At 47.5% G+C, this 21,028-nt stretch overlaps 8 protein-coding genes across 9 annotated transcripts; 4 read left to right on the top strand and 4 right to left on the bottom strand.

The window, feature by feature from the left end:
- Nucleotides 1-1,155: 1,155 nt before the first annotated feature.
- On the top strand, nucleotides 1,156-3,406 carry PV09_03062 (uncharacterized protein). The gene is made up of 2 exons (XM_016356205.1): nucleotides 1,156-1,864; nucleotides 1,923-3,406. Exons 1-2 carry the CDS (start codon nucleotides 1,269-1,271, stop codon nucleotides 3,370-3,372), a joined length of 2,046 nt encoding a protein of 681 aa, XP_016215728.1. The 5' UTR covers nucleotides 1,156-1,268; the 3' UTR covers nucleotides 3,373-3,406.
- A 677-nt stretch (nucleotides 3,407-4,083) lies between these two features.
- PV09_03061 (uncharacterized protein) lies at nucleotides 4,084-5,891 on the top strand (the record flags this gene model as incomplete). The annotated part of the gene is made up of 2 exons (XM_016356204.1): nucleotides 4,084-4,340; nucleotides 4,397-5,891. The coding sequence occupies 2 exons, from the start codon at nucleotides 4,084-4,086 to the stop codon at nucleotides 5,889-5,891; spliced, it is 1,752 nt and encodes a 583-aa protein (XP_016215727.1).
- A 792-nt stretch (nucleotides 5,892-6,683) lies between these two features.
- On the top strand, nucleotides 6,684-9,227 carry PV09_03060 (uncharacterized protein). Its single transcript, XM_016356203.1, has 4 exons — nucleotides 6,684-7,420; nucleotides 7,468-7,584; nucleotides 7,634-7,908; nucleotides 8,023-9,227. Exons 1-4 carry the CDS (start codon nucleotides 6,765-6,767, stop codon nucleotides 9,093-9,095), a joined length of 2,121 nt encoding a protein of 706 aa, XP_016215726.1. The 5' UTR covers nucleotides 6,684-6,764; the 3' UTR covers nucleotides 9,096-9,227.
- An 86-nt stretch (nucleotides 9,228-9,313) lies between these two features.
- On the bottom strand, nucleotides 9,314-10,226 carry PV09_03059 (uncharacterized protein). Its single transcript, XM_016356202.1, has 2 exons — nucleotides 9,902-10,226; nucleotides 9,314-9,849 (listed from the first exon to the last, which is right to left on the bottom strand). The coding sequence occupies exons 1-2, from the start codon at nucleotides 10,026-10,028 to the stop codon at nucleotides 9,434-9,436; spliced, it is 543 nt and encodes a 180-aa protein (XP_016215725.1). The 5' UTR covers nucleotides 10,029-10,226; the 3' UTR covers nucleotides 9,314-9,433.
- A 3,835-nt stretch (nucleotides 10,227-14,061) lies between these two features.
- PV09_03058 (uncharacterized protein) lies at nucleotides 14,062-16,090 on the bottom strand. Its single transcript, XM_016356201.1, has 7 exons — nucleotides 15,929-16,090; nucleotides 15,836-15,860; nucleotides 15,721-15,780; nucleotides 15,638-15,665; nucleotides 15,242-15,587; nucleotides 14,632-15,183; nucleotides 14,062-14,580 (listed from the first exon to the last, which is right to left on the bottom strand). Exons 1-7 carry the CDS (start codon nucleotides 15,972-15,974, stop codon nucleotides 14,231-14,233), a joined length of 1,407 nt encoding a protein of 468 aa, XP_016215724.1. The 5' UTR covers nucleotides 15,975-16,090; the 3' UTR covers nucleotides 14,062-14,230.
- A 149-nt stretch (nucleotides 16,091-16,239) lies between these two features.
- PV09_03057 (uncharacterized protein) lies at nucleotides 16,240-17,476 on the bottom strand. Its single transcript, XM_016356200.1, has 3 exons — nucleotides 16,969-17,476; nucleotides 16,744-16,910; nucleotides 16,240-16,657 (listed from the first exon to the last, which is right to left on the bottom strand). Exons 1-3 carry the CDS (start codon nucleotides 17,309-17,311, stop codon nucleotides 16,430-16,432), a joined length of 738 nt encoding a protein of 245 aa, XP_016215723.1. The 5' UTR covers nucleotides 17,312-17,476; the 3' UTR covers nucleotides 16,240-16,429.
- Nucleotides 17,477-17,548: 72 nt separating this feature from the next.
- PV09_03056 lies at nucleotides 17,549-20,301 on the top strand. 2 transcript variants are annotated; one of them, XM_016356198.1, is made up of 8 exons: nucleotides 17,549-17,630; nucleotides 17,939-18,054; nucleotides 18,111-18,234; nucleotides 18,620-18,737; nucleotides 18,802-18,885; nucleotides 18,985-19,301; nucleotides 19,365-19,614; nucleotides 19,672-20,301. In XM_016356198.1, the coding sequence occupies exons 2-8, from the start codon at nucleotides 17,991-17,993 to the stop codon at nucleotides 19,963-19,965; spliced, it is 1,251 nt and encodes a 416-aa protein (XP_016215721.1). In that variant the 5' UTR covers nucleotides 17,549-17,630; nucleotides 17,939-17,990; the 3' UTR covers nucleotides 19,966-20,301. The 2 variants fall into 2 exon arrangements, with proteins under 2 accessions (XP_016215721.1, XP_016215722.1); XM_016356199.1 differs by lacking the exon at nucleotides 18,802-18,885.
- On the bottom strand, nucleotides 19,840-20,981 carry PV09_03055 (V-type proton ATPase subunit F). Its single transcript, XM_016356197.1, has 4 exons — nucleotides 20,842-20,981; nucleotides 20,743-20,778; nucleotides 20,537-20,674; nucleotides 19,840-20,443 (listed from the first exon to the last, which is right to left on the bottom strand). The coding sequence occupies exons 1-4, from the start codon at nucleotides 20,899-20,901 to the stop codon at nucleotides 20,303-20,305; spliced, it is 375 nt and encodes a 124-aa protein (XP_016215720.1). The 5' UTR covers nucleotides 20,902-20,981; the 3' UTR covers nucleotides 19,840-20,302.
- Between the last annotated feature and the right edge of the window lie 47 nt (nucleotides 20,982-21,028).

The raw sequence follows: 21,028 nt of genomic DNA, 5'->3' as shown, positions 1-21,028 counted from the left end.
AAAACTCAACGCGGAGTGAGTTCCATATATTTAGACACTTTCCCGTTCACATTATCTTCTCCATTCTATTGTGAAATGCAATCATTTGATTAAACTGCTGTACTGCAAGTAGTTACAACAGTCAAGAGATCTCTCGAAGCCTTAAAGCAGCAACGTAATATTCGTCGAATCATCATCATATACCTCGGTCGAGAATGAAGCTCAGCACTCAATTATTGGTTCTCTGCTCGCTTATGAGCATCCACGCTTTGGCTGCACCTCGACCTATTGCAAAGAGTGAGTCCTAGATTTTTTTTCTCTCTGTTGGTGAGAAGTACTTATGCACTATAGCACTCATTCCAAGGCAGCCGGAACCGAAGGCCGCACCGCAAATGGATCTTGGGCAGAGTTCAGTTCAAACGAAGCGACCAGACAAACGCACGAGAATCAATAGCCTATGAGAATATATACCTCAAGGGAGTTATTTCCAAGGAATTGGGGATATTCTTAGTTCGGCTTATTTTATCATTGAATAGGCCGAATCGGAGAAGAGCGAATGACGACTGGCTTTTTTGATTTTTCATCAAGATGTGTTCGCGCATGATGAATATACTTTACGGTTGTTACATGCAAATGGAACATGTCAATTGCGTGGGAATTCATGGCTTGGCGCTCCACGATATGCATTAGTTGAAATGGTCCAAATACATGTCAAAATCGCTTCTGCTGATTGCGACTTAAGCTTGTCAATCAAAGTTTAGTTTTTTTTGTCCCAAAGGGATGTTCCGTTCCTCAATTTCAGTTCTGGAGCTGTAACTATCTCGCGCTTCGTGTAGGTGCCACCTTGTTAGTTCTTAGATCCTGCAAGGCCAGTATGGAGCCAATGGGCCATGCTTTTGGCTGGCGCTTGCACGCGCATCTGCGTGCTCTTGTACCAATAGTCAAAAGCCAATCTTGAAACCGCAGAATCCTTCGACTCTTAAAATAGAATTTAGAAACATGACATCGTCTGTAGGACAAATCAAATCTTAGTCACGGAATCTAGACGCCAACCGCACGATAGAATGTCCACATTGCTTGACCTAGCGCGAGATTAAAACGGTCTTCAACGGGTCAGCGACTAGACGCTTGTGGGATCGCTAAGCTTCGCATACAATACGTTCAAAGATCCTGCGTCGAGAATGAGAATGGCATCAAAAGAATCTTTTTTTTGGTGAATTCGCGTTTATTAAAGCATTGACGACATTATCTAGCCAAAATTTTCGAATTTCAGGTGTTTAGATCCTTCGATGCGGAAAACGTCAGACACGGAGTTCTACAGTCTTTCACTAAGTTCAATAGCCCCTCCCCCGTACTCGCCTCGCCCTCAACTAGACGAGGTAGCGAGAAACAATCTCATCAATCTGAGCGACTCCTATGAAAAGAAATCTCAAAAGGAACCTAAGCCACTGATTAAACGATTGAAGACGAACTTTATCTCAGCCACATCAACCACATTTAGTCGAGAATCTCACTCATTTCGCTCTTATTTTCGGCGAGCTCATAGGTATCTTACGCGTCTTGTAGTCAACTGGTGGCTTTTAGAGCTTATCAGCTGGGGTATTTCGGCACTGAGCATTGCGGCTATATCATTCCTTCTGGGTTATTACGACGGCCGTGCCGTGCCCGACCAGTGGCCACTCGGGATCACCCTCAATACCTATATTTCAGTACTAAGTGGAATCTCGAAATATGCATTGGCATTGCCTATTGATGAGGCAATCGGACAGCTAAAATGGCACTGGTTTGCGCGGCGTCCACGACCTTTACTGGATTTTGAGCGATTTGACGATGCAACAAGAGGGCCGTACGGTGCATTCGCGCTGTTTCTACACACCAAAGGAAGGTATGTATTTCTAATAAGATATTCCATTGCTTAAGTTAAGAAATTGCATTTTTTTCAGGTCCCTAGCCTCTTTGGGTGCAATCATAACCGTTTTATCGCTTGCTGCTGATCCATTCTTCCAGCAGCTGATCAGTTTACCTAAAAGACCTAGTGCATACGGCCATAGCACTGTGCCAATAATGGTCGATTTCAAATTAATGGATGCAAGCTTCCAGAATGGAACCGATAGTACGGAGTTTGGAGGCCCTGATCGCTTGCTTCAAGACGTCGCTTTGTCCTTCATGTTTGACAATGGCACAGAGAGGCCATTATCTGCGTTCTGTCCCACTGAAGAGTGCACATGGAGACCATTCGACACGTTAGCGGTGTGTTCAGCATGTGCTAACGTAAGCTCAATGCTCACATTTGCGTGTATTGAAGAGACGGGGGAATGGAGAAGCAACGACACCACTATCACAATCGACCAGACCAATGTCACTAAGACCACGTCATGTGGGTATTTTCTCAATGCAACGACTGCGAATCCAATTCTTATGTCTGGCTATGCGCTTGATGAGTCTTCAGTCGATGGAATCGGTGAGATTTTGTTAATGAGAAACTTGAACCTTCATGACGTCAACATTGATACCACATATTGGGGCGGATCGATCAATTTTGCGACTCATGGTTTTCCGATCGTTGACTATATTCAGGTCACTGGCGAGAATGCTGAGTCTGTCTTGCGAAATCAGACACCAGTTGCACGCGAATGTGCCGTTCATTGGTGCACAAAGCACATTATAGGCTCATACAAGAACGGGAACTACTCAGAAGAAGTCCTCTCCGAGAGTTATGACTCCTCTGTCCCTTTTGACCCTCTTTATTGGGGATCAAACATGGACTTCTACTATTTCAAAAACATCACCATCCAGCCAGAGGATTCCTCGACAACGTTCAAGGTTCCGAACTACACCGCATTAACTACTATTTTCTTGTTCCAAGAATATATGCCGGCTTATCTCACCGCCGAGAATACTACTTCAACTCCCTTTCTGCGAATTAACAATTGGGTCGGAGAACAACCGGAATTCCACAAGTACAATTTCAATCCATTCGCGCCTCCTAACGATGGAGCTGAATACTTGAAACGATTAACGGACACCATGACCAATGTCATCAGGACGTATCCTGAAAGTTCAGAAACTTTTGCAGGAAGTGGAAGCGTGGAAACGTACATTCATGTTCGATGGGGGTTTATAGCTTTTCCTATGGTCCTAATTAATCTGACTCTGGTCTTTCTAGTCGCTGTCATCATGGAGCATCGAAGGCACAAGGAAGTTGGGATCTGGAAGACGTCTATAATTGCAGCCATGACAAGTGGTTTGGACGAACGCGCAAGAGACTCGTTTAAATCAACGAAAGATTTGTATGACGTTTTTGAAAGGTCAGTCAGAGTTAAGGTTGGCCTGTATTCGGATAGAAGCAGCAGGAGATATCTTCAGGTTGTACGCGAGACCGAGAATGGATAAGGGTATTACTTTTCGCGCAGAATGAAAATAAGTCTCCATTATGATGTGCTACGTATTTTGCAATAAATGCTGCTGCTGACTAGCTGCCTCGTTTGTAACTACACTCGAACAGTCAAGCCATAAAATTGTGCCTTGCTTTCAACCATATTAGAGCGGCATTTGTTATGACTATAATGCAATCTATGTTATTTCTCCAGTTTTCTCGGAAACATCTCGCTTAAAAATAACACATGGCTTCGTTTTATGTGTTTTTAGTGCTCTCGCAGGAATTAGAGCGGTTACTACGCGCTGAGGCTGATTTGTGGCCAGCGCTTAAGTCTCGGCGTGAGTTTCCTGACTTCTACAGTTGATATTCGTGCTGTGCTGATTACAAGCTCAGCGTTACAGTGCTCAGAAGTCGTCCTATACAGCATTTGAATCATTCAAAGAGGAAATAGTACTCAAAAAAGAGCCTGGATTCTAGCCGATGCAGAGTCGGGCCTGCACTCGGAAACCACTTCTGACGCTATCATATACGGTTGCAATTAGGGACAATCCACGCCTATATTCTCTGAAATGAACTCAAGAGAAACCACGCCTCAGCAGAAAAGTTCGCTAAAGGAGAGTCTAATGAAGGTTTTTCACTCAATCACAGCCTTATGCACCGATTGGTGGCTGGTTGAAATATTGAGTTGGAGTTTATCTGCTATTTGCATAGCGACCATCGCCGCTATGCTTGCATCTTACGACAATAAGCCGCTACCCAAATCGTTGCCATTAGGAATCACACTGAATGCATACATCTCAATGTTGTCGGCTGTTGCTAAAATGGCCCTTGCTGTTCCATTGGAGGAAGCACTTGGAGCGCAGAGGTACCTATGGTTCTCAAAAAAAGAAGCTCAACGCCCACTTATGGACTTCGAGAGATTCGACGATGCAGCACGAGGACCTATTGGCGCAGTGCGCCTACTATGCCGAACTAGAGCAAGGTACGTTGTGCTACATGAACCCAAGATATTTAATATGGTTCTCAATGATGAAATAGGTCATTTGCTACTATCGGTGGCTTCATATTTCTTCTTTCTCTAGCTCTTGATCCCACCTTTCAACAACTAGTAGTATTACCGAAAAAGCCATCTCTCGAAAACAGAAGCAAAATCCCTCGAGTAGTGACGTTACGAAAAGCTAGTATACAGGAGAGCAATGGAACGGAAGGCCTTGGCTTTAATGCAGAAATGGACTCTGCCGTTTCAACATTTTTTGTATCGCACTACACACAAAAGCCGATTTCCTTCTATTGTCCGAGCGACGAATGCACATGGCCAAATTTCCAGACTTTGGGTGTATGTGCTCAATCAGAGGACATCTCACACCTACTCGACTTTGGCTGTCGGGAAGAATCTGGGGACTGGCGGTCGGAGTACGTTCAGGTGATATCTGGTACTCGCCCTCCAAATCTTAACCGAACGTCTTGTGGCTGGTACTTCAATATGACCAGTGACCAACCTATGTTGATGAGTGGGTACACTCCAGGAGAAACATCACTAACTGACAGTGCTCTCATAATGCGGACGCTCAATCTTCGAGACCCGTATAACAATAATGTTTATTGGAATACCACACTCATGTTTCCACAAATCCCTGCACCGATCTCCAATTTCGCAATCGTTGCATCCACTGATGCAGAGTCTGTTTTCCAAAACAGAACGCCACAAGCATACCAAGTCAACATGCGATGGTGTATCAAGACCATCGCTGCGTCGTTCCGCGAAGGTTTACTCGACGAGAAAGTGGTTTCCACTTTCACCAACGATACACAAATACCTGATCCCCTTATTACCAAATGGCTGGATAACTCCTACTGGGACTACACATATACAGAGAATATCACAATCACTCCGCCGGACCAAGGAGACACCTTTGTGGTCTTGAACAATAGCGCGCTTGCGGCACGTTTTGTCATGGATAACTGGACTCCCAGTTTTCTCACGCAAACCAATATCTCGACCCTTCCGTTCCTACGGTATATGAACGACTACGCACCAAGTGCATTTGGCATGGTATCAGAATCAACAAACGCTACGTCATGGATCGCGTCACGCAAGATACCTGATGTAGCACAGGACATGGCTGAAGCTATGACTAACTCAGTCCGCAACAACGGGCTCTCGGCGGAAACAATCCTTGGAACTGGAGTTCCGGAGATCTATGTAGAAGTTCAATGGGCCTGGTTTGCGTTCCCCGTGATTCTTCTCGTCATGACGCTATTCTTTCTCCTTTCCACGATATGGCAGACTGCTGGTTCAACTAGTCTGTGGAAAAGCTCAAGTCTCACGGTTCTCACGCATGGGCTTAGCTGGGATGCAAAATATGCGTTGCGAGATCTTCGTACGATGCGAGACATCAGGGAAAAGGCAGCAGAAATGCATGTTTTCCTAAACAAGGAAAAAGAAGGAGGAACCTTGGACATTCACATTGAGCCGGCCTCGTCTGGAGACTGGGAAAAACAATTTGCGGCTAGATATCTTTCCATGGCATAATTCAACTCTATACTAATGATTCTCGTGAATATGTCACTAATTGGCGGCATGTCACTCTAAGCGTTACATTGACTGTGCTTGTGGCAGAAGCTCAGGGAGCTGTTGTCGTCAGTTCACGGCTACTTTGATTCCGCAGATACAAATCATACAGAGCAATGGACGAAATAGCCGGAGCGTTGATTAAGGCGTGAACCTCAACTCTGGCGTGGGCGGTTATTTCAAGCGATCCAATCGGATCGAAGGAGTAGCGTATCTCGCGCGCCTATCTTGCATATAGCTTGTAACCACCTTGCACTCTTTCTTAATGCAAAGCCTCCAAAGTTCACAGATGGAGAGAGGCCTTGCGACATACCAGGGCCCTTGGAGAGGCGCAACGAACTTGAGAAAAACCTCTCTTCCCTCTATTATTTTTAGATCTTGAATTTCCGCCTCCAGCGCTACCACAAAGCATCTTACTGGCACGTCTTTGAGCTAGATATTGACGTTCTCGTCGTCATCACGCAGAAGAATAGCATGAATGGATTTTTTCTGCTGTTTCAAGGCCCAGAATTGTTTTCTGCGAGCCAATTGCAGAGTCAAGATTGAAGCGATAAGATCTCTGCTCGCTCATGCGGCTCAGAAATTGTAGCTGTGGAGCGCTTGGTCATTTATGCATATTACTGATGACCGCGACGGCTCACGAATGCAGTTTGACCAATTTACGCGACTGTCCTGCTTTCTTCGATGCGAGACTCATGACTGTTACTGTTCAGCGTTTTCTTCTTCTACTGGTGCTGTACAGTAAAACGTCTTCATTCTACTGCTTAGTTTACATATTTGACTGTCGCCAACGACTAGTCAAGAATTGACTGCTTGGCATTTAAAGTACTTCAAATGTCTGAAAGAGAGGATGTATCGCACAGAACTCAGGACAGTCGTGTCCAAAGCAACCATGCTTTCCATAAACCGTTCCCGCCACTTCCGCAAGAGGCCATGTTGGCTCAACAACAACAACACATATTGGCGGCACATGTCAACTGTCAATTGCCAATTCTGCAGCTACCTGAACCAGCAACAATTCCACGATCATTACATGCTCCACTTTACACTCAACATTTGCGTCTTCCACAAGCACCGTTCACACCTTCTCAACCATATGGCTATCTCCTCCCATCGCCGAATAAGTCCTTTTACTCGAACAGTCCAATGGAGCCTCGAAGAGAAAGAGTTTCGTTGCAAACATACACAAACCCCCCGCTAATATCACACTTTAGTCAGGCGTCGATTGTTTACGAGCCACCAATAGTCCTCAAGATAAAGGACTTTATGATCAAATGGATAATAGAATGGTGGTTGTTGGAAATTGTCAGCTGGATTTTTGGAACTATGTGCCTTTCAACAGTCATAGGAGTATTACTTTTGACGGACAGTCGAGAGATACCTCAGTGGCCTCTTGGACTCACAATTAATGGCTTTCTTTCAGTATTCTCAGCTTGCGCAAAAGCTGCCCTGATTCTACCGACCGCGGAGTGTCTGGGACAACTAAAGTGGTAAGGCACACCAATTTTCGAGACTGCAACAATGCTTACGCCCCCAGGAACTGGTTTAAAGGCGGTCCACGCTCTATGATAGACTTTGAAATTCTCGACACAGCTAGTAGAGGCCCGTGGGGCTCCTTACTGCTATTGCTTCGCTCTCTCCGCACGAAGGGACTGTAGGTACCTGTTAGAGAAGTATATTGGACCCACTGTTGATGTTCTCAGATCTCTTGCTTCAATTGGAGCTGCAATCATCTTGCTGTGCTTGCCGCTCGATCTATTCTTCCAACAAGTTATACAATATCCCAAGGTCTGGGTAGCGATATCATCGCAGCCGGTTGTACCTCGAGCTTTCACTTATATACCACCTGATAACTCATATAACCAAAACGGCACGAGACATTCGGCTCCTGATTTGACCCTCCAACAAGTAATGCAGCCGTTTTTCTACTCGAACGGGACCACGCCAGATTTGGACATGTCATGCCCCACTTCTAACTGTACATGGGAGCCATTCGATACCCTTGGGGTTTGCAGCTCCTGCGCTGAAGCTAGTGAACTACTTGAATTCGGATGTGTTTACACATCGGCAAATTGGCTGACTAGCGTATCAGACTACATGGATGGGCCGTCACTATATCCAAATGCTACCCAATGCGGGTGGTTTTTGAACATCACAAGCTCATCTCCAGTTCTTATGTCTGGTTACACAATTGACCCGTCATCTCTCGCGAAGGGTGAGGCTTTGGAAACAAGGCTGTTCCCACTCGTCGATGCTCTCACTCGGGAATCGTTTTATGGAGGTTCTGTTCATTTTTCTGATATGCCTGATCCTCTTCTTGATGTTTTGATTGTGGCGACACCGAACGGAGCGTCGGCAGTATACCAAAATGCAACACCAATTACCTATGAATGCGCACTTCACTGGTGCGTCCAGACTCTGCAGACTGGAAAATTTTCCGGACAGTTGTCCCAAAATATTACTCAACGCTTCATTAATCAGACTGCTGTGCCATGGCCTTGGACTGTTCTGCCAGATTATGACTACTTGTATAGTCAGCATATTGTCATAACTCCCTCGGAGCTGGATGACACAAGATCGGAATCGAAACAAATGGTAGATGGAAGTGATGATTCATATGGACTTTCGAATGATACTATGCTATCAACAATCTTCTTGATGGATATTGTGGCCCCGTCATTCTTTACCGCTCAGGATCAAAATTCGGAATCTGTCGTTAAATACTATACGCTTGACACAAACGGGGCTCGAACGCGCTCAACAAATGCTAACCCCTGGCTTGAAGAAGGTATTACGGTGCATATGGACCGAGTCGCTGAAGCTATGACAATTGGCATTAGAAACACACCAAACGAAACAGGACAAGTTGAATACGTTGTGGGAACATCGTGGGAGGAACGAGTTCATGTGGAGGTCAGATGGCCCTGGTTGATACTGCCGCTGGTTCTGTCAGGAATGAGCCTTCTTTTCCTAGCGTCAACAGTTATAAGAAGCTCTCGTGACGTAGACGAGGTGGGAATCTGGAAAAGCTCTGCGCTTGCGGTGTTGTTCAATGGTCTAGGTGACGATGTTCAACGCAGTGTTGGGCCAAATGCACGCATGGGAGAGATCAGGCTGAAAGCTAGAGAGCTGTCTGTGAAACTTGTGCCTGATGAAGAAAAATGAGTGTTTGAGTGCTGATGTGCGCTCGGGAAAGAGAAGATGAAAATAGACAAGCGATATTTATGTTTGAATCGTTGCGCAGATACGTAGATATTTACTTAGCCTTATGTATATAGCAAGTTCGGTCAACTTATTAAAACAAAGTTTAGCTGTTCAGATTCTTCTTCCGAATTCTGCTACTGTGGGAATTGACTTAGGATACAATATCAGAGCTTTAAAATTTGTGCCACGTTCACTTTATTCTTACATGTAATATCAATTAAAAAACACAATCAAGAGAAGCGAAATTCGCAGCCAGCGCGAATGACATGCGATCCTTGAGAGCATGGCAGTTCTATAATTTAGTTTTGCCCTCTTCGCGTTGGGGCCGTCCATCGACGATTTTGACCTCGTTCTGTAGGCTCTGCTTCGCGCTTGTTCTGGCCTCGCTGGGTGGGATTTGCTTCGCGTTTGTTTTGTCCACGCTGTGTTGGTTCAGCTTCAGCTTCACGCTTGTTCTGACCACGCTGGGTGGGATCTGCCTCAGCTTCTGCCTCTCGCTTGTTTTGTCCACGCTGTGTTGGTTCGGCTTCAGCTTCACGCTTATTCTGACCACGCTGGGTGGGATCTGCCTCCGCTTCTGCCTCTCGCTTGTTCTGGCCACGTTGAGTTGGAAGCGGAAGTGGGCTGCGTTTATTCTGGCCACGTTGCGTGGGTAGGGCCTCTGGCTCTGCAAACGCATGCCTTGGTTCAACAAGTCCAATTATTCTTTTTGTCACTGTGCTGCGTTAAATGACTTTGACAATGACACCGAGATGATGGTGACTCACGTGATTCCGACAAGTCATCCCGTTTTAAATAAGCATTCAGCATACCACCACTAGCAATGATTGGGGCGGAGTGGACAAAAGCTGAACAAAGGGCATAGAGTACAAGAAGAGGTGAAGAGAAATGCATTGCTACGAAGGTAGGTTGAATTCTAAAGATGGTTTAATTTGTCGCTGTCGTGATGAGCAAGTCGTGGTTATAGGAAAAATGGAGTAGGAGGACCGAATTCTAAATACAACGAGCTCGGACTGCCAAACGATCGAGTTCAATCATTTCGCTGATAGATCGAACCTACTTGGAATCTAGGGTTACGCTGACCTATAACCACGGCGGCAGTTATTCTGGCTCCAATTCGTTCATGCACATCGTTATCACATCTAGCTGTCTGCGTATGCAGAACATGAGCCAACCGTACAGCACGGAGGAGGTGGTACGCAAAGAAATTCAGAATCCACAGCGTTTACACATTTCACCGCTATGGTGAACACGGGAGGAGTCATCAGACCTATGGCTTCGTGTCAGTTACCGCTGAAACGTACATGAATGACAAGCGTGGGTATATTCCATGCAGTCTGATAGGTAAAGGTAGCGATGACACATGAGCAACAAGTGATCGGAGTGGACAGATGAGCAAAAGGGAGGTCGTGATCCATACAAGCGATGACGATCCCGCAAGTTTGGGTCAGAATAATGCGGCCCCTAACTGGTTGGCTAGAGGTGCACCGTTGAAATCTCAGTAAAAAGGGGGAGAGTTCCACCGATTGCCCCGAATTTGATATCTTTATGTTTGAACACCATTAAAGCATCAATCCAGTGGAGTATTGGATTCAGGTACAAGGACCGCGGATCTGGTTCGACCAGGGGAAGGGTGCACACCACACAGCAAAAGTACTTGTGCATGCAGCTTAGGTGTTTAAGGAATCCATGACGAAATGCGCTGAGGTTGCTAGCGTCGAAGTCTTCAGAGGACTGTGTCGATTGGACTGCGTGTATTGAAGAGCAGCGACTTTGATTGGCCAATGCTTTCTATCCAGCGCTTCGCAAATGGAGATGAAACATGACTAGGTGAATCTTTCGTAAGCTAAATGCTTGGTGCAGGCACAGTTGATTGTGGACTCACAGCAACCACCATGAAGCAAAGGCAAATTGTAAGAGCTAAGGTCAACTTGTTAGACGGGAGAAAAGGACATTGCAGTGAAAGGGAAAGCCAGGTTGAGGACATACTTTCGGCTCAAACGAAGTTTCGCTACGCCAATCGTGCCCCAGTCGTTGGTCGTTTGAGATCGAAAGCTGAAACCCGTATCCGAATTAGTGTTAGCGCAAGGTCGGCAATCTTTGCTAGCGCCTAACAACTGGACTACAGGCTCACAAGTATGCCATTTGAGAGAGCATGCGTCATTGCCCAGTAGTAAATCTGCACGTTATGAGTATAATGTTACAGATGATATCAAAAAGACATGTGAACGTACTGTGTTCCTGCAGCATGCTATCGTGCGCTCCCGACTCGAAACTGTCAGCCGCACCATGTTAGTTCGAAATTCAGCTTAGAGAACCGAGCTTTTTGGGGTTGCGCATTCCGAGCTTGGTGCCTGCAGCATAGTTCAATGTCTGAGTATCCAGAGCTTGTCTTCACCCTTGTCCAGCGGTTGCGCATTGCAAAAATGCATTTGTTGCCACCAGTTCTAAGTTTCCGGGTGAACGAGTAAGATAGATTGTAATAAAGCTGAAATCATGCCTAAATATACGCATGTGTTGAGAAACTTGTAAGATGGTCGGAATGATCATCCTCTTGTAGTCCTCAACTACTTGACATTTTTGAAAGATGCACAAATTTGTATTCGGTCAGGACGCATTCCAGTTTGCATAGGGCGCTTCCGAGCCTCTCCTGTATGTAGCGGATCGATGCTGTGTGATCGAAGCGTGGTATTGTCATTGAAAAGACAGCAAAATGATCCAGACTGGTCGACAGGTCAACTTCCCAAGCCTCGACATATCCGTCCGTAAGTGCGCTGGATTCGTGCAGGCGCCCGTTCGCTGCGTGCACACAAAATTGAACAACGTTGCATATGTACGTTTTAAGGGGAACCGAGACCTCGTGACGAGACAAAGTCAGCTGGATCAAAGGCAGGATCGTTTGGTCAGCGTTATGTCTTAAGACGTCCGCTAGCCGCCGACCGAATCGTCGGCCACCGTCTGTGCTGTCGCCAGACGATGGAGACTTTGAGATCTCTACATCTGACGACCAGCTTGCTCATGCTTCTGCAACGCCCCAATCCTTTGTCCTCGCTCTTCAAAGGGAATCCGCTTTACGCTGGGTGACCCAGGGCGCTTGCTGAAGGCGATCAAGCCATAAGCGCCGAACCCTCGTTCCTCCCTTACATCTACGGCGCCAAAGGATGGAAGCGACTGGAAACCACAATGGCCGTCCTCATGATCATGATGATGACTATGACCAAGGCTATGAATGCGCAAACTTCGAACGCCGCAGAGGTTTGATACTGAACGAGGAAAATTTTCTCGCTACCTACGACTTTTGTTAGCCATTTCCTCTCGACATTGTTTGGTTTTACACGTGCGGAGTATACTTACCGAAATAGGCTCGGTGCTGGTAGTTCGCGACACGCAGGTGATCGATCGCCACTTGACCAAGCGCATCCCCACTGTTGCAAGACTTTTTGTTCTTTTCTCGAGACTGCTCAGGAACGAGCTTTGAACAGCGAGCGAAGCCTTGGGGGATCGCTGCCGGAACCAAGCCTTCAATATGTAATGCTCTGCTTATATGCCGTCGCTCTCACATCCGCCCATGATGAAGACAGCATGAATTAGAAAGCCTCAAAATAGCCGTCGCATAGATCGATAGTGTTGATAGTGGCATGCCTAAGCCTCTCTGATCCCACAAATGTTCCAAATCCCGCCGAACCATGGATGCCTCGCTCGAATCAGCGCTCTCCATTTTCCCAGCCTTGCTATAATCAACCAATGATCTACAAGGTCTTTCCCAAGCTGTTGCTAAAGAAAGAAGTTCTACAGCCTCATAAGGCCGGACATCTGGATTGAGCAGCCGCTCGTGGTCCGCCTCACGTACTGCTGTAGTACAATCACTTGACAATCCGGTCATCAATCCAATCAGATAATGACCTCGAGCGTCAAGCGCATTCCCCCGTTCATGCAAATGCTGACCAAAGGCAGAATGGGCAATGGTAGGAACAAATCTAGCGTCATAGTTACTGCTCCTCGGATACTTTGTCACGATTGTAGGAATGCCATGGAACTCTACCATCCCATTCCTCACGCTGGGCTTCATGCATGCGGCGCATATCGAATGGGCCTGCACCGCTCCTGTTCAAAGCAAGAGCTATCTCGATGTGCGCCATTGTAATGCTTAACATCAGTTGGTTTTCCCAGTTTTTACGTGATGTCTTTTTTTCCCCCAAAGCTGAACATTCCCAAAGCACTTGGTCACGTTTCGTTTCTTCAAGCGTTGCGAAATGGAAAACGCAGGCTCTATACCGCGCGAATACGCAAATTGTGGATTATTTCGATCAATTGGTTTGCGGCCAACTATGTCTAGAAGTCTTGTGTGCATCTTTGATGTGACTATGTTGAGTTACAAGCATGTCAATGAATGCTCTAGCACTCGACGGAGACGTTGTGCATACTCGGAATCAGGGTCAGTCCCATGGTTGCAAAATTGCCAACTTAGCAAAGGCATTCAGGCTACAGTAGAACGCGCATCTTCTATATCAGTGTGGATTACGCTTCAGGGATCGAGTATTTGCGATGCTAATGGCGTGATGACGACTTGATAGTCGTACATTCTCAATACGCATATCAGATCGGTTGACCATAATGAAAAGACGTACACGTTACATGTTGAAGATCAGATATATGACGGAGGCTCGCAATGTTGACTCCTTTACGCAGGTTGTCAGCTGTGGCTCCAAGCCCTATTTCCAAGACGAAAACCAGCGCACGCTGATGAGCGTGAAACCCATCATCAAAGTCTTCTTTGCGATTTTTCTCGCGTCGAAAAGCAATCCTGGTCTACTTTCAGAAAGTTGTAACTCTCACCATCCCCACTGGTCTCAAGCTGCAGCCAATGATTGAACACCAACCGGCTTTCGGGCTAAGTAGGGTCGTTGCAGCTCTGCTGCAGTTCAAGCATGCATAAAGATGATCAATTGTGCTATCGGTGACGTCAATCTAATTCACGTTGTACGGACGGGCTACCTACTGATGACATACGCCACATGCGCCTACACATAGTTTAAACTGCACATCTCCTCATTTTATATACTCCAACGTACATTGTTTACCTGCGTTCTTCATCTCTATTCCTCAGCCACAAGATTCTGGCCATCCCTAAGTCCCTCGACAACCAACTCCTCACCAGTAGCTCTACGGTAGATGTCCCTGATATCATCTGTTGTGGTTTCGAAATGGCTTGTAGCATCGTAACTCTTGCTCAGGAAAACCGAGTCCGACTTGCCATCCTCAATGGGCTCGTACAACGGGATAGGTGGGCCCATGAACTTCTCCTCGATGCGACCCAGTCGCTCGAAGCCAGGTTGCAGCTCTAGATGGTGGTTTGCAGAGGTTTCGGCAATCGTGGACACAATTGCAATGTAATATCCTTTAGGGCAGACGTTGTGAGCCGAAGAGACAACAGCAATGTAAATATCTACCCATAGTTAGACTCGTCACGAAACACGGGACCAGAAAGGAATCATACCATTCTTGCGGCCAATCTGGCTCTGAGGAATGATCAACTGCAATGAATCCGCATTGTTAGTGTGATCGAGTGGGTGATTCAAAATGCAAATAGCCTTAAGCAGGTGCTGCGTCACCTTGGCCTTGCTAGGGAAGTATGATGGGTCTGCAATAATAGTCTTGCACTTTGTCTGGAACTTCATGCCCTCACCCGCATCATCCTTTTCTTTCATCGTTGCTTTGATACCCACAGCCTTGCCGCCTTCCCAGAGCACCTCATCGACATCAGTGTTGAGCATGTACGTGCCGCCGTAGATAGCGGACAGGCGGGCAAAGCCTTGCGGCAATTCGCCCAGGCCGTAGAGCGGGTAAATGTATGGCGATTTGCCATAACGCGCCATGGAGTTAACATAAAGACGTATGCGGTTGATGACCTCTTCGGCGTTGCCCGGTCGGGATAAGTAGTCATCTGTTTGGTAAAGGGCCATGCTGTGACCAATGAAGTCGCGAGTGTTTGGCTCAAGACCAAACTTGTCGTACACGTCCTTCATCGTGCAATTCTGCATATCAAAACCTAAGCAGGTCGATGTCAGCGTCTGCACGCTCCAATGCTGCACCGTGGCTTGCCCCACCTTTGTGTGTCGCAGGATCGTCCGCCTTGTACGCGCCAACCCACTCCAAGAAGTTCTTTGCCCTTCTCTTCTCAAAAAGTCCCATGAGCGGACTCTTCAAAGCTTCAGCAGGACCATCTGGTACCTTGGCCACCGTGGCCTTTGCGCCAGCACCTTGCTGCACGAACGAGCCAGCAATCTGCTTAAACTCGAGATAGCGTGTGACGTCGGTGGATACAAGAATATTGGTCAGCTCGCCGTTGGACATGAGCAACTTGGGCACCAGGTCGATGTTCCAGTCATTGGCGCGGCCATACTTCTTCCAAGGCTCGGATGAGACCGAGGATGGTTGGTACTTCCGGAAGAGCTTTGACCCCATTAGTTTGTTATTGTATTTCGCACAGAGTAGAGTCATACATATTCGAGGTTGACTGAGGCAGCTTCGCTGGTAGTGTACATTAGTACCTGCGCGAGTGAAGTCGTGAAGTAGGTTGACGTACCCTCCGTAATGGTCGTTGCGATCAATGTGTAGGACCTTCTTGCCCTTGACGCTGAAAACACTTCACACTAGTCAATTAAAGACTTCTTTACACGTGCCCAGAAGTGTCATCATACCCAGACAACACGCACTCCGTCAAGCCTACCCATTGTTAGTATCCGCATCCCGCATTCACACTCAAGCAGGCGGTAGCGGGGCAAATCGCGTACCAGTGCCCATGACAATGACGTCGTATTCTGGTGCAACTTCTTCCATGTTTGCTGGTTTTAAATGTTCGGATATATGTGCTCTGCAAGTTTAAAGGTGAAGGGAGTAAGAAATTTGGAGGAAAGGTCAGCTCAGGTGTGTTTTGTTTGAGAAGCTTGATATGTTGTTGGCGGTCAGAGCCGACCTAAACCCCACATGGACTGGGAGGTGCGTCAAGCATGAAGCCATGCCCATCCTTGCTGCATCTAGCATTCAAGATGCGTGCAAGCACACTTTCTTCACTGTGGCAGACTTGATATTAGGATTCCATAGATAGAACAACAAAATATGCAATGTATTTAATGATCGACCTATTGGTGCATTGGTATTCTTACATGATACACGGCTATGCAAACGCCTTCACATGCGATGCTCCCAACCAGTGCTAATAACACAAAGATATCTTCAAGTATTCTATGCACCGTGTCACAAAAGAGTTCGGCAAATGCACGGTTTCCACGTCTTCATGATGGTGAAGGCGATGTGCTACGCTGCGACTCCTTTACGGATGTAGTTTTGTCCTCCATTTCCTCCACCTCATACGGATCCTGCTCCGCTCTCCACTGCAGCCTACCGTGCTCGTTTATCTCAATATCTGGATCCTTGCCTGCCATGAGTATATCTCTTGCTTCTAGCCATGCATCGTATCGTTCTTCAAGAGCCTCGCGGATGGCGCGCTGTGTCTCTAGAATCTGGTGGAGGAACGTAATTAGCGCTCTGGAAAGCGAACTTCAAGGACAGCTCGCGACAAGCAAACATGAGCTAGGAGTGAGCTTACAGTGTCTCGTCGCTTTTCCAATTCGTACATGCCGTACCCAGGATTCAGCCTTTTCCGTTCATGTTCCTCTGTTGAAAGCCGGTTGAGTTCCAAATGACATTTCCACCACAACACCTTCATATCATCTAAGCTTTTGATACGCAATTCCTTCCTTGTCCATGCTCTGCCTACACATGATCTCAATCAGCACTAACCAAACTCCTGCATAACAAGAAGCCAGCCTACCATGAGCATTCAAATCCTTCGGATCCGTCAATGCTTCTTTCTTCTTATTAAAAAAACCCCACAGCCCGTGGTTCTCGCTCGTTTCTATCCTCGCGCGCTTTGCCGGATCCATGACAGGCACGGGTAGCTGATCCGGCTTTATGGACCTCACCTTACGGCCAATTGGACCTGAGGACCGGATAGCGGAGAAACCGCGCATTTTATTTGTGCCTTTGGTCTCACGGGGCCATCGCGGCGCAGATGTAGAGAAATGACTTCTCTGCGATTGGACTGTGTTTCGGAATGTGCAATGAGCAGCATTTTGGCAGGCAACTTGTCGAACGCTCGAGAGAGGTGTGGACATGGTGATGGGATGGCGAAATGGACGCAATTTACAGTACGGAAAGTATAGTTAAAACATGGAAGTTAATGCCGTATTGATGCCATCCGGCTCTTCAAGCAGGAATGAAATATCGTGTAGGTAATTGATGGCTGTGCTCTGGCGTGCCCAAAAAGTTGAGCATCTTTGAAGTAGACTCAGGGCTCTGCCTAAGAAGGGTTAGCGTGACTTCAGTCTTCTGGACATCTTTCATCGATCCCAAACCTGATAACCTGAGTATTATCATTTTGACTCTAGGAGCTCGCCTTCACAGAATCATAGTCGCGTGAAAATAAACGATACAGTACGTGTCTTTCCAATTTGCCTCTTGAAGAGCGTGGTTGCGGCTGGAGATGTGGACATGACAGTTTCTGCGCAACTTTACTCAGCGACAGCAAGAGCACAAGCATCTTTCTTGTTCATTTGTACTTTCTCCCTTCATCAAGCAGGATGCAAAGACTTCTTATGTCGAGGTTCACTCTTGACCCTGCCCTTTGTCGATCTTGTTTGCGCTCGCAGCGTGCCGTCGTCGACTTGACGGCACAGCGTCACGTGCCACTTTGGCCTTTGAGTTACAAGTTCCTAAACCTCCGCTGACTCTTACATCTGCAGACTCCTGCAACTTTAAAGCAAAGATTGGAAGTGCGGGGAATTAAGAAAAACAATGTTTACCGCAAACGAGAATTCAAGGCGACCTCCAGGGGCCCGGCTGCAAAATGGCAAGTTAGGTTCGTTGGCCACTCGAAACCAATACTAGATGGAATATCTGATTGTCTGTAAAAAGATCTGGGAGGACCCAGAAACGATGCATCATGGGCGTTCGGGACACAGGCGCCGTCGAGAACAGGTGGTCCAAGTTTCGCGCAAACAATAGGTGGTGGCAGCCAGAGTAGACCTTTCGATCCAAGGTAAGCAAGATGTTACTTATGCTACAGCCACGCCGCATCTGGTCTCTCTTCTATTGCTGGTTTTTACAGCTATAAACCGTATTATGAGCAGAAATATTCTCTCGAACACGCTCTATCCAGCTTTCAAAAATGCATTCATTCTCCGCTCTCTACGCACGTCACGCACAGAAGCAGACTGGACTTAAGCAGCTTATATTGAGCCTTATTTGTGATCATACTGCTATGTCCCTGAACTTCTCAAAAAATTTCTACTTTTTGCCACTACTCCCGCCATGTCAGGATTGGAGAAATCGCACCTCCTGGAGCCTGCTTCTGTTATCCCCCCTTCATCTTTGTCGCAACTTGACGCTGTTGATAGTTCAGCACGTAAAGCTAACGAGCCTAGTGAATTCCCATCGTTAGGTGGAGGAACTCAGCAATCCGGAATTCCATCAGCGTGGGCGGCAAACGTCCGTCCTCGTAGTCCCGAGAGACGTCAGATGGCAGGCTATGGTCGAGGAGCGGTATGTTGCTACTTTCTTCTTTGTCGGTCCCCTGCGTTTATGCTCAAGTATGATGATATGCTAGGGTCCCGCTGCCGTAGATGAGGCGCGGAGAGAGGTGCTACCTCCCGGCGCTGAAGGTTATCGCTTCGGCAACGGACAGATCAATGTAGGTTTATTATTGACAAACAAGATGACTGCTTGCGTATCGGCAATGGCACTTTATTTGTCAGATAGTTCTCGATGTGGACTGACCTCAATCTTACAGCAGACAGCTAACCGTGGTACTGCCCGGAGCCCTTATCCAACACAAGTCCAAGACCAGCCAGAACCGATTGGCTATACTGGTCGTCAGGATCAGCACATTTCTCTACACAATGACGATCCCTCTTCCACACCCACCGCATCCCAGCATCCTCCTGATCAACTAGCGCCATCAAATAAGCGTCTCAGCGAAATGTCCGATCGTGAACGATATGGCATGGCTGGACTGTTAGCACGAATGAACCCGGAACATCCTGACCATAATCCTTTGCTCAGCGGCATCGATCTCACAAAGCTTGGCATCAATATGGACCAATCTGAGTAGGTCCCCAGTAATGCTTCTTCTATCGTTGATCTTGAGCCTAACACAACTTGTGTCAACAGACCTTTGATTGATACCTGGGCTGGCCCTTTTGATGAGCAGAACTTCGTCGTGCCGGACTTCCATCTTCCAGCAGCTTACACAGTAACTAACGTACCATCCCTCGCAAGCAAAATTGATTCTTTCAGTGACGAAACGCTCATCATGATCTTCTACGATCATCCACGTGACATTGCTCAGGAGCTCGCTGCACAACAGCTGTACAAGCGTGATTGGCGTTGGCATAAAGTGATGCGCTGCTGGATGATGAAGGTAAGCCCGTCGTATTTGAAATAGACGTTACGCGTGAGGCTTACGTTTCCAAAATAGGATCCCAATCAGCAAATGCATGGCTATGGTCAAGGACCTATTCGACTAAGCGACAAGAGCGAACGCGGTATGTACATCTTCTTCGACATTAACAACTGGCGCCGCGAGCGCAAAGAGATCGTCCTCAATTTCGATGACTTGGATACTCGACCAAGTTTAATGCAGGGCACCGGTTTGACTGCTGCTGCTGCCGCCGCTGCCGCTAGTGCCAACGGCCTCGGTCGGGCACATGCCGTTGGTGGCTTTGCTGCTGGAGGCTTAGGTGCTGCCTTTGGCGGTGTGGGAGGCGCTTAGGCTTTGTCTGATCTACGCAAAAGAGCCATTTGAAGCGAAGGGAGTGCGCGAACAACGATGGATGTCTTGTACATACGACAGTCTGACGTCGTCCATTATCTCGACGTGCATCTATAGCTCGGCAAGTTTAATGACAGAGCGGCATGAGTGGATCTTGCGAGGGAATTTTCGCCGCATTTCAAACCACAACGTAGCGAGATGGAGAGGCAGCCCCTCCTTTTTACTTTAATAGCGCCCATACCTTCCCTCGCTTTCCATCTTTACCAGTCTATTGCGTATATACAAGAGGGTCATACGTGACCCATTCCATGCACACTTAGAGAATGAATATGAACGTCTATTCGCCAAACAGCCTCCTGACCCGTCTCAGCACGCTGTCCTTTTCCGGGTCGTACGGGTGGTCTTTCGACGGTATCTCAAGCAGTGATGGGAAGGCCTGAGTGTAGCTGTCGACGCGGGGTCTGATGCGATCTGCCACCTATATATCCGCCGGATTGTAAATCTAAGCCGCACGCCGCAAAAGGGAAGAAAAGCGGGAGATAAAACAGGGTAGTGGGAGGGCGAGACGTACGTGTTGGTTTATCAGAAGAATGGCTATGTCCTTGCGCTCTTTGGTGAAGCTGTCGAAGGCCTGTTCGATCTGGTGCGTTTCCGTCTTCGAGTCGACGACAAGGAAGTTGCGCTGCGAGGAGGGCGGCTCCGTTACGTGCTACAGCAGAACACAAGCTTAGCAAATCTGGCGGTCAGGTCAGGAGAACTGGGGTTGGGACAGCGTACGCCCACGCCGGCGAGGAGAAGGCCCGTCACAGAGTCCTAGACGCGGAGTTAGCAGGGCCGCGGGTTGACGGCAGAGAGCGGAATGGGGAACTGAGGCACCTCGTCGCCAATGACGGCGAGAAAATTGCGATCTTTGTAGGCGGAGGCGGGAAGCGCCATGGCTCACTGAACAGCTCCTCGACGACGGGAATGAGGGCGTTGGGGGACGTGGTGGGTGAGAGGACGGACGGGCGGGCGCGTGGATCGCGGGCAGCTTTGCCTACGCCGGCTCGCAGGCTGGCAGGTT

The sequence above is a fragment of the Verruconis gallopava genome (genome assembly GCF_000836295.1).
Source record: "Verruconis gallopava strain CBS 43764 unplaced genomic scaffold supercont1.8, whole genome shotgun sequence".
NCBI classification, from domain to species: domain Eukaryota; kingdom Fungi; phylum Ascomycota; class Dothideomycetes; order Venturiales; family Sympoventuriaceae; genus Verruconis; species Verruconis gallopava.
The sequence above is the reverse complement of the archived record's forward strand: the minus strand, read 5'-3'. Positions and strand labels throughout refer to the sequence as shown.

Bases quoted from the DNA above. Each gene is read 5' to 3' on its own strand.
- PV09_03056 (XM_016356198.1), top strand. From the start codon at position 17,991: ATGTTTACCGCAAACGAGAATTCAAGGCGACCTCCAGGGGCCCGGCTG. The intron at 18,235-18,619 runs GTAAGCAAGATG...TAACGAGCCTAG, and splicing joins AGTAGACCTTTCGATCCAAG to TGAATTCCCATCGTTAGGTG. The intron at 18,738-18,801 runs GTATGTTGCTAC...ATGATATGCTAG, and splicing joins CAGGCTATGGTCGAGGAGCG to GGTCCCGCTGCCGTAGATGA.
- PV09_03060 (XM_016356203.1), top strand. From the start codon at position 6,765: ATGTCTGAAAGAGAGGATGTATCGCACAGAACTCAGGACAGTCGTGTC. The intron at 7,585-7,633 runs GTAGGTACCTGT...TGATGTTCTCAG, and splicing joins TCTCTCCGCACGAAGGGACT to ATCTCTTGCTTCAATTGGAG. The intron at 7,909-8,022 runs GTACATGGGAGC...CTAGCGTATCAG, and splicing joins GTCATGCCCCACTTCTAACT to ACTACATGGATGGGCCGTCA.
- PV09_03062 (XM_016356205.1), top strand. From the start codon at position 1,269: ATGCGGAAAACGTCAGACACGGAGTTCTACAGTCTTTCACTAAGTTCA. The intron at 1,865-1,922 runs GTATGTATTTCT...CATTTTTTTCAG, and splicing joins TTTCTACACACCAAAGGAAG to GTCCCTAGCCTCTTTGGGTG.
- PV09_03058 (XM_016356201.1), bottom strand. From the start codon at position 15,974: ATGGAAGAAGTTGCACCAGAATACGACGTCATTGTCATGGGCACTG. The intron at 15,781-15,835 runs GTATGATGACAC...ACTAGTGTGAAG, and splicing joins ACGGAGTGCGTGTTGTCTGG to TGTTTTCAGCGTCAAGGGCA. The intron at 15,666-15,720 runs GTACGTCAACCT...GTACACTACCAG, and splicing joins CGCAACGACCATTACGGAGG to CGAAGCTGCCTCAGTCAACC.
- PV09_03059 (XM_016356202.1), bottom strand. From the start codon at position 10,028: ATGCATTTCTCTTCACCTCTTCTTGTACTCTATGCCCTTTGTTCAGCT. The intron at 9,850-9,901 runs GTGAGTCACCAT...AACGCAGCACAG, and splicing joins GGATGACTTGTCGGAATCAC to TGACAAAAAGAATAATTGGA.
- PV09_03055 (XM_016356197.1), bottom strand. From the start codon at position 20,901: ATGGCGCTTCCCGCCTCCGCCTACAAAGATCGCAATTTTCTCGCCGTC. The intron at 20,779-20,841 runs GTGCCTCAGTTC...CTCCGCGTCTAG, and splicing joins TCGCCGTCATTGGCGACGAG to GACTCTGTGACGGGCCTTCT. The intron at 20,675-20,742 runs GTACGCTGTCCC...GTTCTGCTGTAG, and splicing joins TTCTCCTCGCCGGCGTGGGC to CACGTAACGGAGCCGCCCTC.
- PV09_03057 (XM_016356200.1), bottom strand. From the start codon at position 17,311: ATGTCCACACCTCTCTCGAGCGTTCGACAAGTTGCCTGCCAAAATGCT. The intron at 16,911-16,968 runs GTAGGCTGGCTT...GATCATGTGTAG, and splicing joins GAAGGATTTGAATGCTCATG to GCAGAGCATGGACAAGGAAG. The intron at 16,658-16,743 runs GTAAGCTCACTC...TTCCTCCACCAG, and splicing joins TGGAAAAGCGACGAGACACT to ATTCTAGAGACACAGCGCGC.